General features: G+C 45.9%; 1 protein-coding gene across 1 annotated transcript in view; it reads left to right on the plus strand.

Annotated features, from left to right (window-relative positions):
• Positions 1-16751, plus strand: part of LOC143998093 (voltage-dependent T-type calcium channel subunit alpha-1I-like) — a 1330488-nt gene that overhangs the window by 593449 nt on the left and 720288 nt on the right. The window contains exon 7 of the mRNA XM_077493843.1: positions 14370-14676. Within this exon, the coding sequence (XP_077349969.1) occupies positions 14370-14676 (307 nt within the window). The remainder of the gene's footprint in view (positions 1-14369; positions 14677-16751) is intronic.

The raw sequence follows: 16751 nt of genomic DNA on the forward strand, positions 1-16751 counted from the left end.
TCACAGCCCGGTATTCAACGTTTCTTCAGGGGGAACCCGTGCATTTCACCTGGTGTCACCGCCGATACGCCTCGGGTACCCCAATTGGAAACAGCCCCCACTGGGACACAGACCATCCCAGGTACACCCGCATCAGACTATCTTTCAGGGAGTTCAGATCTGAGATGGCAGGCCCTTCCTCAAACCAGGGAAACCTTGATGACGACCTCCGCAGTATGCTACGAGCTCTGCCTACGAGGGCGGACATCGAGGCCCTCCCTACGAGGGCAGACATTGAAACCCTAATCCTGCGGATAGAGGAGGCACATAACAGAGACATACAAGAGGTGAGGACTGAGCTGCATGCCATAGAAGACCGAGTCTCCTCAGGGGAAACCCAGCTCACTTCATTGGCGACTAGGGTGCAAGCACTGGAACACGCACAGGATACCCATGCGGTGGTGGCGCAGGAGATGCAGCTCCATCTGGAGGAAATGGAGGACCGCAGTTACCGCAATAACTTGCGACTGCGGGGTATCCCAGAGGCTACGGGTCAAGAAGATCTGGCAGAGACTGTCACTGCTATCTTTCACAGGCTCCTGGGTGACCTGCCTCCCTCCCTGGAAATTGACAGAGTCCACCGGGCGCTGGGCCCCAGATCTACCGATCCGGCATGACCTCGCGATGTTCTGTGCCGTTTACACAGATACCTACAGAAGGAAGCGCTTCTAAAGAGGGCATGGGATCACAGGGTCATTGACTTTGACGGTGCACAGATTCAGATACTCCCGGAACTCTCCAGGGCCACCCTACAACGCCGCGCCATGCTGAAACCGGCTCTGGAAGCTGCAAGATGCCAGGGTTGCACGTACAGATGGGGCTACCCCCTGACAGTCATCTTCCGCATGTATAGCGGATCCTTTACATTACGCACACCGGCGGACCTCCCCGCCCTCTTTGCTTTCCTGGGCACAGATCCAGTCCAGGTGCCAAACTGGCTGGTAAGGATCCCGCGCCCGGCAGGCCGTTTGGGCCCAACGTCGGGTGACGCTGCCCCACCGGCTCGCTCCCAGAGGTCGGTCCCGCACTACGTCTGTTTCAGTGAACAGGTCACGTGAGTCATAATGGCTCCCCTTAGCACCTACTATGTTGTTCTACACTGGCTGATATTTTTGCCCCTCATCCACAATATTTTCCTGTGCTCTACATCCCCTCCCCCAATCAGGATTATCCCCTGCCGTGTGGCTGTCCTGGCCCCTGGCGTCATGCTAGGGACATGAGGAGCCGTGCCGTCCCTGGACGCTTCCATATGTGTGTCACCATCTGGGGAGAGGGCGGGGTCGCTTTTGCAAGTCCCCCGGAGGACCTAGGCGGCCCCCACCCTCAGGGCCTTCTACGACCCATCCACATGGACCCCAAGACTATTGTGCTCCTGCGGAGGCTCGGAGTGGGGTGACATAACAGAACATTTGGGGATCCGGGTGGGTTACTGTGACGGGTTCTGCACGGCGGTTCGGGGGGGCTGGGTGGTGGCTCTTGACTTTGTGATGTGGGGTGGGGGTTGTTGGGGTGGGGCTTTTTTCCTGCCTCCTCTGTTCCCTCCATCCCTGCCTTCCTCTCTTACTGCCCCCCCCCCTATCTATCTCCCTCTCTCCGGGACCTGTTGGTGTCCCCCGGGTGGCGTGGGGGGGGGGATGTGTCGCAGTGCTATATATGGGGGAATGTTTGTTTGTAGCCGTTATATGTTTTTTTGCTCTAGTTAGCTTAATGTGTTTCCAGCCAGTGTAGTTACCTTGTAGATAGATACCTGTGCAACGTTATAATTTGTTTAGTTGTATGACATGTTTTGTGCTCATGAATCCTGGATGACCCCTATCCTTCCACGCATATTGTCCTGCCTACTTAGACGTCACTTAACTGCCCACATCTACACATACACATAGGGCCCGAGGCTCTGGGGTGGCTCCGGGAGCTCCCTGTCGGCCCGCACTGATCGCACCCCCAATTAGGTTGACGCTTTTCATCCAGGCACTCCTGGTGGGCGTTGAAGCTGCAATTGGCTGCACTTTAGTGCTCCAGCTCCGCTGGACAGTATCGGCTGGGATTCTTTTCCTCTCAGTCGCTACCCATTTTCTGGAAAGTCTATCCCCCACTTCTTTAACCTTTCACTTTCACACCCCGATACTACACTCTTCCTCCCTTCAGTTTTTCCCATCCCTCTCTTCCCCCATCCCATACCTTCCATCCTGACACGAACATGGACGTGCTTAACATTGTTACCCTTAATGCAAAGGGACTCAATGTCCCAGAGAAGAGACGCATGCTACTAAACGATATGAAACGACAAAACGCTGATATTGTCTTGATACAGGAGACGCACTTTAGGGAGAACAGGTTCCCTATCTTAACAAACAGATTTTACCCGACAGTCTATCATTCCACATACTCTGAGGCCAAATCTAGAGGGGTCTCCATTCAAATATCTGCCAAGGTCCCATGGACTCTGATATCTCTAATGACAGACCCTGAGGGACGGTTTTTATTTCTCAAAGGCCTGATAGGTAGTGTGAAGGTTACCATCGCTAATCTCTATGCCTCTATTAGCAGACAAGACTGGTTTGTGAAAAAACACTTAAACTTGCTTCAAATCTTCACGGAAGGACAACCGATCGTAGGCGGGGACCTAAACATCCCATTAATACCCGCAGAGGACACCTCTACTGGGCTGTCCTCCATCCAGACTGACCTACATGCCTCACAACTAGTGGATGTTTGGCGTCTCTTCCATTCCGGTGAACGGGACTACACTTTTTTCTCTAGGCCGCACCTCGGTTATTCCCGTATCAATTCTTTTTTGATGCCACACAACCAACTTCAGGCGGTCAAAGGCTCCACTATTGGGTCTATCACGTGGTCAGATCATGCCCCTGTAACATTACACTATGCTTTAACCGAATTTTATAGGGAACAAAAGAAGCCATGGAGGCTAAATGAGGGCCTCCTCCAAGACGCTGAGGTACTAACAGACGTAACGACAGAATTATCACATTACTTTCACTCTAACAACACAGGGGACTGCGACGCGGGCCTAATTTGGGAGGCGCATAAGGCGGTGATTCAAGGGGTATTGATAAAACACAGCGCATGGATCAAAAGACAAAGAACCGCTAAATTATCCGAGCTATTCGGCAAACTTCAAATCCTAGAAGCAAAACACAAACAGACACCAACTACTCCCTTAGGTAGTGAGCTGGACACGATACGAACTCAAATAACCGACCTTCTCCACTTTAAAGCTAAGGCAGCGCTCCAGATTTCCCGGGAAAAAAAAATCTACGAATCAGGCAATAAATGTGGCAGACTGCTGGCGCAATCTCTTAAAGCCCAACGAACAGCTTCTTATATACCTCACGTCTTCTCTTCCTCCGGGAGTCGAGAGACGTTGCCCCACCAAATTACCAAAACATTCAAGTTCTTTTACGAGACTCTGTACAACCTAAACGTGACCCAGCCAACCCAAGAACATATAGCCGACTACATAACCTCTTCCAACATGCCCACCCTGCCGACGGAAATACGGGACACTCTAGAGGAACCTATAACATTGACCGAAATCCAATTGGCAATAAAAAATTTTATATATTTAAACGGGGTCAGGCGCCATCGATAGTAGCTAAAAGGAGGTGTGTGCATAGAGGTAAGTACACATAAGCACTAGCCACCTAAAAACCACAATATTTGTTGAAGGTAGAACACCGCACTTTCCACTGGTAAGGTGCAGGAAAAAAGGAGTAAGCAGAGCAAATAGCCAGCAAGACCATATAATATACCCCACTAGTAGATGATACCATTAAGTACTAGTTGTGGTACACGCCAATGTCCATAATGTGCTAAGGAATATCACAAATTATATAGATATCTCATACCCCACCCAAAGGTGCATGTATAGTCCACTATAAAGCGCTTATGTAGCCATATACCAGATAGACAGGTTAATCACAGCAACAACAGATACACATATATAAGAACAGCAAATGGTACTAGGTTATATGTATGTGAACCTAGAAGGTTAATTGAACGTGTATATACATGTGTCTGCACACATGCATATACACTAAACCCTTAAAAGCTCTATAAATAGTGATAAAGTGCAAAGGGTACAGAACAGTGCACAATGTGCAAATACTATGTAATAATTAATCACATAAAGTGCTAAGTGATAATAAGGAATAATCACAATAGATAATAAGTGAAAATAGACAAATAAAAATGCTAAATAAAAAAGTCCATCAAAAAATTCAACAAAAAATTCAGCAAAAAATTCATGTATGACCCAAAAAATACATATATAGCCCAAAGCAAACTCCTAAAAAGTGCAGTCCAAAAGCAAAAAAGAGAGGTAAGTGTCCTCGGAATCTTCAAATAGGTGCAGGTTAAGATGACTGGTGCTCAAATACATAAAATTCAGGTGACTTCCGTGCTCACCCCCTCAGCTCCCTACTCACCGAAACTTTAAGCCCACGGAGGGCAGTCAGGCCTGTAGGTCTCACACAGCAGGGACCAATCCACAGAAGGAGGGTTCAGAGGAGGCAGTTTTCCACTCTTTACTTGATGTGTAGAAGGAGCTAGTGCTGGTAAATCAAGGTTTCCTCAAGAAGAAAAAAGGGGGGAGGGCTCCATAGTGTAGTAATTCCAGGTCTCAAAAGGTTAATTTAAAAAAAACGTATGCTTTATTGACACACCAAATAAAAGAGATGTGTTTTTTTTAAAACAAATAACATGACCCCTAGGGGGTAATATACATAGAAAAATTGCAATCCCAGGTTGACTAAAAATAAATGAACAAAGTCTTTTTCCAGAAAATATAAAAAAATAAAAATATAATAAATAAAAATAAAGAATAGAAGGGTAAAAGAGAGAGGTGTGAGGTAGCTATTATATTTGCACACCTGCTCTAACTTAATCCCTTTTGCGAGACCCATCAAAACTTGTCTTCTATGGGATAGACTGTATCGTGAAGAACTGGAGACGCAAAACGCGGCAAAACGCCACTACCGCGTTTAGCCGCGTTTGCGTTTATATGCGTTTTTAAAGGTGACCTTTTTTTTTACATTAAAAATCTCAAAAATGATTGCAAATGATGAAAAACCATTAGAAAAATATTTTAAACAATTGCAATTGCAAGTGGACAATCCACAACTTGTGGCAAGTGACATGGCAGGTGGCAAGTGATGTAGCAAGTGGACAATCCACAACTTGTGGCAAGTGACGTGGCAGGTGAAGTGGCAAGTGACGTGGAAAGTGGACAATCCACAACTTGTGGCAGGTGATGTGGCAAGTGACCTGGCAGGTGACGCGGCAAGTGACCTGGCAGGTGACGTGGCAAGTGGAAAATCCATAACTTGTGGCAGGTGACGTGGCAAGTGACGTGGCAAGCCATCCACATGCCCAGCGGTTGAATGCTAGCTTGGCTAATTGCTAGCACTTCAACTGCTGCCTTTTCAGTTGGTACTCAGCCCCCTTCCGTGAGTTTGTGCAATGTGCAGTTCCTCAGTGGCAGGTCCGCAAACACCACTTTTTCTCATGGAATGTGATTCTGGCTCTCTACCGGCATGTGGAAGGCAATGTCCTTGCCTCGCTGGACAGGGCAGTCAGTGGTAAGGTGCATATTACTGCTGACCCATGGTCCAGCAGGCATGGTCAGGGACGTTACCTGTCTTTCATGGCCATTGGGTTACTCTTCTGGCAGCTGGGAAGGATGCAGGACAAGGTGCAGTAGTGTTGGAGGTTGTTCCACCACCACGCCTCCAAAATGCTACTACTGTTTGTGACACACCTCTCTCCTCCACCCCCTAATCTTCTTCTTCTTCCATGGCCTCTTCCAGTGCTCTGTCCTTGGAACTAGCGGTGCTCAGTAGGCGTTCAAGGGGCTACACAAGTACGCAGGCAAAACTATGTCATGCCGTGCTTGCGCTGGTTTGTTTAGGGGACAGGAGCTACACTGGGGCAGATATTTTGTCAGCTCTGCAGGGGCAGGCTGAGAGGTGGTTGACGCCATGCCAGCTTAAGCCAGGATTGGTGGTTTGCGACAATGGCAGCAACCTCCTCTCTGCCCTCCGACAGGGACAACCGACCCATGTGCCCTGTGTGGCTCACATCCTTAACCTGGTGGTGCAGCGGTTCTTGGGCAGGTACCCGGGCTTACAGGATGTCCTGAAGCAGGCCAGGAAAGTCTGTGTTGATTTCCGCCAATCATTTAATGCCAGTGCTCGGCTGGCTGAGCTCCAAAAGGAGTTGAACCTGCCAAGAACCGCCTTATATGTGACATGCCCACCAGGTGGAACTCAACGTTGGCCATGCTGCAGCGGCTGCACATGCAGCAGAGGGCCATCAATGAGTATCTGTGTGACTACGGCACCAGGACAGAGTCAGGGGAGCTCGGTTTTTTCTCACCACGCCAGTGGGGCATGATCAGGGATGCATGCACTGTCCTGTCACGGTTTGAGGAGGCCACAAGGATGGTGAGCAGTGACAGTGCATGCATCAGTGACACTGTACCTACTTGTCCACTTCTTGGAGCATACGCTGCATGGAATAATGGACAGGGCACTTGAGGCAGAACAGAGGCAGGAAGAGGAGGACTTCCTTGCCTCTCAAGGTCCCCTTTATCCAGACAATGTTCCTGCTGTCCCTCCCATCACACAGGAAGAGGATGAGGAGGAGGAGGATTGTGCCAGCATGGAGGTGGAGCCTGGCACTCAGGATCAGTCTTTTAGGGATGATTTACAGTCCCAAGAAACCCGTGGACTTGTACGTGGTTGGGAGGAGGTGGCTGCAGATCATGTTGTCCTTAGTGACCCAAAGGACTCCTGACCGAATGCCTCAGCTAACCTACGCTGCATGGCCTCCCTGATCCTGCAAAGCCTGCGGACGGATTCTCGTATTCTTCGGATCAAGGAGAGGGACCATTACTGGCTGGCCACTCTCCTTGATCCATGGTACAAAGGTAAGGTTGCAGACCTTATCTTGCCATCGCAGAGGATGAGACATCTCCGGGAGGCCTTGCAGATAGGTCTGTGCAACATGTTCCCAGAGACTGGGAGGTTACAAACTCCTGGTCCTGGACAACGTGTTGCTGAGGCATCGGTCAGAAGGAGCGGTGGAGAAGGTGGCCGTCTGACCGATCCGTTCAGACAAATTTTTAGTCCGCAGCCCAAAGGTATGATCAGTTCCAGCAACCATCGCCAGCGTCTGATTTACATGGTGCAGGAATACCTAGGGGCAAGGTCAGACTTGGACACCTTTCCCACGAAAATCCTCTGCTTACTGGGTCTTGAGGATGGATCACTGGCCAGAGCTTGCACAGTATGCAATTGAGTTACTGGCCTGTCCTGCATCCAGCGTTCTTTTGGAACGCACCTTCAGTGCTGCTGGTGGCTTTGTAACAGATCTCAGGGTGCACCTATGACTCGGTTGATTACTGACCTTCATAAAGATGTATCGGTCTTGGATCACCACCAGCTACCAAGCACCTGAAGCTAATGTAACAGAATAATTATTTTTTTTTTAAATATCACATCCCTTCAAGACTGCCTATGCTGATGCTGAGTGACTGTCCTGTTATGTTGATTGTCTATCCTCTTCCTCCTCCGCTGATATCTTGGAAGAACATTTTTGGTTCTGGGTGATGCCACCAGCCCAATTTTTCAGCCCCTGTTTAACCACTTAAGGACCGCCGCATGGCAATGTACGTCGGTGCAATGGCACCGACAGGCACAAGCACGTACATGTATGTGATCTCCTTCCAGTGGGTGGGGGGGTCCGATTGGACCCCCTCAGGCTGGATGCGGCAGTCCGTTTCGCTGCAGGAGCGATCCGGGATGAGGGGATGGCCGTTGGTTTCTGGCGATCCCCTCTCGATTGCTCCTGGCGAATGAGAAGCTTCCCCCGCTGTGTATAGTAAACACAGGCAGGAAGTGATGTCATTCTCCTCGGGGCGGTCTTTTTGACCGGACTACAAAGAGAACACAGAAAGTTAGTGTGCACCAACACTACACTGACATGTAGGTACACATAGGCACACAATTCCCCCCCCCCCCCCCCCCGATCCCCCCCCTCCCAGTCACAGTGTCACTGATTGCAGTGATCATTTATTTACTGATCACTGCATTTAGTGTCAGTTGTGACAGTAAACTGTCAGGGCAGTTAGTGTTAGGTCCAGGGTAGCCCCCTACCCCCCCAATAAAGGTTTAACCCCCTGATTGCCCCTAGAGTTAACCCTTTCACCCCCTTTTACCAGTGTCACTAAGCGATCGTTTTTCTGATTGCTGCATTAGTGTCACTGGTGCCGCTAAGTAGCTAGTTATTTTTTTAGGTTCACCGCCAGGTTTTTATAGCGCTAGGTACCCCAATATACTACCCAATAATGGTTTTAACCCCCCGATTGCCCCTAGTTAACCCTTTCACCCCCTTTTGCCAGTGTCACTAAGCGATCATTTTTCTGATCGCTGCATTAGTGTCATTAGTGCCGCTAGGTAGCTAGTTATTTTTTTAGTTCACCGTCAGGTTTTTATAGCGCTAGGTACCCCCATATACTACCCAATAATGGTTTTAACCCCCTGATTGCCCCTAGTTAACCCTTTCATCAGCGATCATCGTATACGTGCCACTGGTGACGCTGGTTAGCCAGTTAGTTATTTAGGTTCCCCGTCAGGTTTTTATATAGCGCCAGGGACCCCCATATACTACCTAATAAAAATTTGAACCCCCTGATTGCCCCTCGTTAACCCTTTCACCACTGATCACCGTATAAGAGTTATGGGTGACTCTGGTTAGTTTGCTTTTTATAGCATCAGGGCACCCACCATTTATTACCTAATAAAGGTTTAACCCCCTGATCACCCGGCGGGTGATATCAATTAGGTTTTAGGGTCAGGGTCTGCGTCGCCGCAGGCAGCGCTAGGTTAGTGCCAGTACCGCTAACACCCACACGCAAAGCATAAACCTCCCATAGTGGTATAGAATCTGAACAGATCAATATCTTATCTGATCAGATCTATACTAGCGTCCCCAGCAGTTTAGGGTTCCAAAAAAAAGCATTGTTAGCGGGATCAGCCCAGATACCTGCTAGCACCTGCATTTTGTCCCTCCGCCCAGCCCACCCAAGTGCAGTATCGATCGATCACTGTCACTTACAAAACACTAAACACATAACTGCAGCATTCGCAGAGTCAGGCCTGATCCCTGCGATCGCTAACAGTTTTTTTTGGTAGCCTTTTATATTTAAATCCTGAAGGCAGTGCTTGGTTTTCAGGGTCCCGTACGTGGCTAGGCTCCCAAAAAGTCCCCCACATGTGGTATCCCCGTACTCAGGAGAAGCAGCAGAATTTATTTTGGGGTGTAATTTCACTTATGCCCATAGCATGTGTGAGCAATATATCATTTAGTGACAACTTTGTGCAAAAAAAAAAAAAAAATTGTAATATTCCTGCAACTTGTGGCAAAATATAAAATATTTCATGGACTCAACATGCCTCTCAGTAAATAGCTTGGGGTGTCTACTTCCCAAAATGAGGTCATTTGGTGGGGTTTTGTGCTATTTTGGCATTTTATGGCCTTCGAAACTGTGATAGGTAGTGAGGAGTGAAATCAAAAATTTGCACCCTTAGGCCGCGTACACACGGGCGGATTGTCTGGCCAACTAAGTCCGTCAGACAATCCGACAGACAGTCCATCCAACATTTGAATGAACGGACTTGACCACACACGATGAACAGACAGTCCGCTGAAAGCTTGCACGATGACGTGTACAGCACGTACGACGGGACTAGAAAAATGACATCCAATACACTGCAATGCAACCTTCGGCCGTGTAAATCCTTTCTGAGCATGCGCCATACTTAGTCCGTCCAACTTGCCTACACACGAGCGGACTGTCCGCTGAAACCAAGTTTGGACGGACAAAATTACGGAAATTCCGAAAGACTTAGTCCGTCAGACTGTCCGCTGAAAAAGTCAGCTGAAGCCCACACACGAGCGGATTGTCCGCTGAAACACGGTTCAGCGGACTAAGTTGGGCAGACCGTGTGTACGCGGCCTTAGAAATCCTGAAGGCAGTGATTGGTTTTTGGGGTGCCGTACGCTGCTAGACTCCCAAAAAGTCCCACATGTGGTATCCTCGTACTCAGGAGAAGCAGCAGAATATATTTTGGGGTGCAATTCCACATATAACTATGGCATGTGTGAGTAATATATCATTTAGTGACAACTTTTTGTAAACTTTTTTTTTTTTGTGCAATTATTCAATCACTTGGGACAAAAAAAAAAATATTCAATGGGCTCAACATTCCCCTCAGCAATTTCCTTGGGGTGTCTACTTTCCAAAATGGGGTAATTTGGGGGGGTTTGTACTGCCCTGCCATTTTAGCACCTCAAGAAATGATAGGCAGTCATAAATTAAAAGCTGTGTAAATTCCAGAAAATGTACTCTAGTTTGTAGACGCTATAACTTTTGCACAAACCAATAAATATATGCTTATTGACATTTTTTTTTTTTTTTACTAAAGACATGTGGCTGAATAAATTTTGCCCTAAATGTATGACTAAAATTGAGTTTATTCGATTTTTCTTATAACAAAAAGTAGAAAATATATTTTTTTCTCGAAATTTTTGGCCCTTTTCCATTTATAAAATGAAAATTAAAATAAAATTCGCAGAGGCAATCAAATACCATCAAAAGAAAGCTCTATTTGTGGGAAGAAAAGGATGCAAATTTTGTTTGGGTACAACATTGCATGACTGCGCAATTACCAGTTAAAGCAGTGCAGTGCGAAATTGTAAAAAGACCTCTGGTCCTTAGGCTGACAATTGGTCCAGGGCTGAAGTGGTTAACAGGGGCGTGTAGTTACAATTTTTGATGCAATGCTTTGCAGCAGGGCTCATTCATGCACTCCAACTAGAGTATCTGGGAGAGGTTGCAGTGTCGTGGCACCAGCAAGCAGGGCCTAAGGCCCAATTTTTCAGCCCCTGTTTAACAGGGGCATGTAATTACAATTCTAGATATAATATTTCACAGCAGGGCCCGTTCCTGCGCCCACCGAGAGTAACTGAGGACTTACAGTGCGGTGGCACCAGCACCACTACCACCACCACAACCACCAAAGGCCCTATTTTTCTACCACTGTTTAACAATGCCATGTAATTACAATTCTTGATATAATTGTTCACAGCAGGGCTCTCCAGCGCCTACCAAGAGTCACTTTTAGGGCTTACAGTGTTGTGACAACACCAACACCTTAGGCGCAAATTTCTGCAGAGCATATAGGGCAGGCCCCTACTTTCAAACATCCAACTTACAAACGTCTCCTACTTGCAAACGGAAGGCGACAACAGGAAGTGAGATGAAAAAAGACGGATGGCAAAACAAATTATACAGGGGTGATAACCCTTCCCTATGTTTTCCAAAAAGCTTAAAAATAGATTTTTTGACTGGAGCTACACTTTAAAAATGTGCCAGTTCAAATTAACAAACAGATTCTACTTAACATAACAAACCTACACAGTCCCTGTCTTGTTTGCACCGCCTGTATACTCCTGTTCTGAGTATATAGGGTCTGGGAACCCCACGCCTTTCCTTTTTTAATATGGGTACGGGGTTCCCCTTAATATCCGCACAAGACCCAAAGGGGCTGGTAATGGGCAGGGGGGGCTACCTATGCCATTTTTCTCAATGATTTTCATCCATAATGCTGGAATCAGATATTACATTAAAACCACAAACAGTTTTAAATTACTTTTTTTCTGTTAAATGTCATTTTGTGCAGGGACTGTTCTAAACACGGGAAACACATGCCACTTCACGGGCATACTATAGACATCCCCCAGGCACAATATTTAAAGGAATATTTCACTTTTTTTTCACTTTAACCACTTCAGCCCCGGACCATTTTGCTGGTCAAAGACCAGACCACTTTATGCGATTCGGCACTGTGTCGCTTTAACTGACAATTGCGCGGTCGTGCAACGTGGCTCCCAAACAAAATGTATGTCTTTTTTCCCCCACAAATAGAGCTTTCTTTTGGTGGTATTTGATCACCTCTGCGGTTTTTATTTTTTGCGCTATAAACAAAAATAGAGTGACAATTTTGAAAAAAAACGCATTATTTTTTACTTTTTGTTATAATAAATATCCCCCAAAAATATATATAAAAACATATTTTTCCCTCAGTTTAGGCCAATGCGTATTCTTCTACATATTTTTGGTAAAAAAAATTGCAATAAGCGATTATTGATTGGTTTGTGCAAAAGTTATAGCGTTTACAAAATAGGGGATAGTTTTATGGCATTTTTATTAATATTTTTTTTTTTACTAGTAATGGCGGCGATCAGCGATTTTTATTGTCACTGCGACATTATGGCGGACACATCGGACATTTTTGACAAATTTTTGCGACCATTGTCATTTATACAGCAATCACTGCTATATAAATGCAGTGATTCCTGTGTAAATGACACTGGCAGTGGGTGGCAGTGTAGGGGTTAAGTGTTCCTTGGGGTGTGTTACTAACTGTTGGGGGCTGGGCTTTAACTTAGTAAACACTGATCTCTGCTCCAATCACATGGAGCAGAGATCAGCGTCACTTGTTGCTAGGCAGAATGGAGAAATGCTGTTTACAACGGCATTTCCTCGTTCAGCCGCCCGTGAGACGAAAGCGGGTATGCCCGCGGCGATCGAGTCCACGGGACCCACAACCGGACTCATGGGGGTCCCAACCGGCACGCGAGTGTGCCGCCGTCGGCGCACTTGCGATGGCAGGGTGCCATTAAAGATTGGACGTACCTGTACGCCAATATGCCTGCCCGTGCCATTCTGCCGACGTACATCGGTGTGCGCTGGTCGGGAAACCAGTTAATCATCATTAAAATCAGTGCTCCCGAAAAAAAAACGACGTTTTTAAAAACATTTTAGGCATTGACCCATGTCCCCTGGGGCAGGAGCCAGGTCCCCAAACCCTTTTTAGGACAATATCTTGCATATAAGCCATTAAAATTAGCACTTTTTATATTGAGCATTCGAGACCCATAGACTTCAATGGGGTTCTAAAGTTCGCACAAATTTTTGGTCCGTTTCAAAGTTCTGGTGTGAACCAAACTGGGGGGTGTTCAGCTCATCCCTAATCATGGCTTATTATCACATTGTTGATATTTTTCATGTCACATGGTACACTTATGACATAGGTACATTGTAGCAACTAAAGAGTTTAGCACTCTGTAAGGCGACCTAGTAATTTCTTTGTCGCTTTTCAGACTTTTTGTCTATCAAATTTATTTGGTTTAGCCACATCACTATTTACTATATTTAATTGATAGGACTGTCCTTTCTCACTATATAGGGAGCGCCAGATTACTCTTTTTTTATATATATATTTAGAAAAACAATAGAACAGAATAGACTAACATATGACATATTATATTTTAGGGCCGGTTCACACAGCAGGCGAGGCGAGGCGACTCCGACTTGCCTCGCCGCGACCTGCCGCGGCCTCAGCGGCGACTTGCAAATGACTTCTGTATAGAAGTCAATGCAAGTCGCCCCGAGGTCGCCCAAAAGTAGTACAGGAACCTTTTTTCTGAGTCGGAGCGACTCGAGTCGCTCCTCTCAGAACGGTTCCATTGTACAGAACGGGGGCGACTTGCGAGAGCGATGCGAGGCGAGTCGTGTCGCCTCGCATCGCCCGCTGTGTGAACCGGCTCTTATTCTATTCTGTTTTATTGTTTTTCTATTTTATTATTTCATATTTTCACATATACACACGGTCAAATTTTTTCGAATACGAAACAAAATGAATCCCAAAAAGGAATGTAATGAATGCAACAAATTTAACTAAACAAATGTAGTTAATAAATTAAACGAAACAAATTTTTTCATCCTGCACATGTCTAACTGACAACCCTGGATGAAGTGCACACAGAGCCCACAGATAGCAGTGGATGAGCTACCTCGTCCAACATCAGTGCCTGACCTCACAAATGTGGTTCTGGAAGAATGGTTAAACATTACCATAGACACACTCCTAAAACATGTGGACAGCCTTCCAAGAAGAATTGAAGCCGTTATAGCTACAAAGGGTGAACCAACTCAATAATGAACCCTAAATAAGACTGGGATGCCACTAAAGTTCATGTGCGTGTAAAAGGCAGGCATCCCAATACTTTTGGTAATCTAGTGTATGCAGTAACTATCATCACTGCTTCTGAAAAAAACAAAAAACAATTAATCTATCCTTTCCCTTCTTGGAAGAGTCTCAAAATTCATGCTTAGATTTGAATTTGTCTGTTGTATTTTGAGGCTTCAGAACAGCATTGTAATCTTAATGTTCTTCTTGCTACAGGTTGGATCGTTCTTCATGATCAATTTGTGCCTGGTTGTTATTGCCACTCAATTCTCTGAGACCAAGCAAAGGGAGCACCAGCTGATGCAGGAGCAAAGGGCTTTGTATTTATCATCTAGTACAGTAGCTAGTTATGCTGAGCCTGGAGACTGTTATGAGGAAATTTTTCAATATGTCTGCCACATCCTTCGAAAGGCCAAGCGGCGCACAGTCGGGCTTTACACCAGCCTTCAGAGTCGGCGGCAGAGTCGTATTGAGCTCAGCAATGCTAAGCTGGGGATCAATGGCAAAGAACAACATCAGCTTTGTAAGAATCTAGTGGGACATACTTAAAGGATGCTAAGATGTTTATGTTCACTTTACCAATGTTTTTTATCACATAATACTGGCTTTTCAGGAAAAAAAAAAAACTTAGACTTTTAATATTGTAAGTGTGTGCAAATATTTTGCTAAAATTACTTGGTGAGGGTACTGTACATTCACGCCACATCCTGTGGGACTGCATTAGATGGCTATTCCAGTGCAGATCCACCGCATATCAAGGCAAATTGCCTTGTCTTTTTATCTACCCGGTTCACACCACTGCAAGTATTTTTTTTTTCAGAGCAGCATAATGTGATGAAATCCACTGCCTCACACCACGCATGTGCAGCCAGCAATTGTGTGTGTGTGTGTCTGTGTGTGTGTGTCTGTGTGTGTCTGTGTGACATCTCAATAAATGTTGTTTAAAAAAAAAAAAAAAAAAAAAAGGAACAGTCTAATTCTCCAAGATTGGCTGGACTGCAACACACACCAACCAGAGCATTGTAACACAGTGGTTGGTGTGAACATTCATTGTTTAAAGATAGAATTTACCTAATAAGTGCGTTATTTTAGTGGGTCAACAGACCTTGAGACTGGGTTCACACATATGTGAATTGGATGTGGCTTACACCGCATCCAATTTGCAGAACTTGTGAAAATATGTTTTTTTCAATGGGTCTGGTTCACATATGTGTTGCATCCGCACTCCGCATTGCACAAAAAACGCATGCGTTTTCTAGGCAGATGTGTTCCATTGTGAACAGGAATTCTCTCCCCCTCCTCACTTCACCTCCCCCCTCTCCCTGGTCAGCTGATCCGCAGCTACAATGGAGAGGAAACGCTAATTAATCATTTTTATCTTCATAGGGAAACCGGAGCTGAAATTCGCACCGTACTAGTGTGAACCCAGCCTAAAACTTACATTGTAAATAGAGAAAGTAAGGCACAATCATTCTATAGAATTATATTTTAAGACAAACTAATAATACTTACATCAAACTAATCTCCCCAACATTATGCAAGCAGGATGGTAGTAATTTTTCCCAGATGCACCTTTTCCAGCGAGATCCTTCCTTTAGATTACGCATTGCTGTTTCACCAACACAGAAAACCTACAGAAATGTCTCACTGTGTATTAGGATTCTTGCACGTGATAGTGATGTATCAACATCAGAATCCTGCAAAAAAGTTCCTGGGTAAAAATGTGAGGATGAGCTGTATGGTAAATGTGTGTATTCATGTGTATTTGCACGTACGCGTACACACTTGAAAAAATATTCCAGATTTTCTCGGAGTGCGGTATATATGCATAATATACTGTCCAGAAATGCAGATTTTTGTATTTATTTTATTTTTTTATTTACTGTATATATGCACTTATTTGTACAGGCCCAATAAAAACTATTGGCTGCATTTAGATCTGTAAATATATTGCCAGAATGACTTTGCCTCTCACACATGTTCCCCCACTATGGCATTTTTAGTATAATCATTTTTATTATGGTATAATAATTTTTAGGCATCCATAAGATAGATCCCTTCCTTTCCACCTTACCACACAAATTGCATATTGAACAGTGTCCTTGCCTTTTCCTCAAACATAGGTTACTTCAGTGGTGGCTGGTGCTCAATTTTTGTTTGGGGGGGGGGGGGGAGACAGCAAACAAACCCCCCACCAGCCCTATTCACCAGCCCCACTCACCTGCTCGGCAGTCCCGCTCACAAGCCCGCTAACCCCTTCCAGGTCCCGGGTGGCTTCAGTGGCTTCTCCTCCCGACCAATCCGGTAGTTTCATCTCCTGGCCAATCCAGTCTCAGCACCCGCTTCCTGTCCTGATTGGCTGGGAGGAGAAGCAAGAAGACAATAACAAATGTTGATTCGCTATTGTCACAAGTGGGTGGGCTCAGGGCACACTGCTCTCCGACTCGAGCAGACCCTTTTTGAAGCCAATTTTAGCCTCTGGCCCTAATCACGTACTTAACAAAAAGAAAAAAACATGTAGAACTCCCGTAATTAGGGGGGCAGCACCCCTGCACCACTTATGGATGGGCCATCGCTGGGTTACTTAGCCCCCCCCCC

The sequence above is a fragment of the Lithobates pipiens genome, unplaced genomic scaffold, assembly GCF_037356315.1.
Source record: "Lithobates pipiens isolate NorthernLeopardFrog02 unplaced genomic scaffold, aLitPip1_a1.2 Scaffold_19, whole genome shotgun sequence".
Lineage (NCBI taxonomy): Eukaryota > Metazoa > Chordata > Amphibia > Anura > Ranidae > Lithobates > Lithobates pipiens.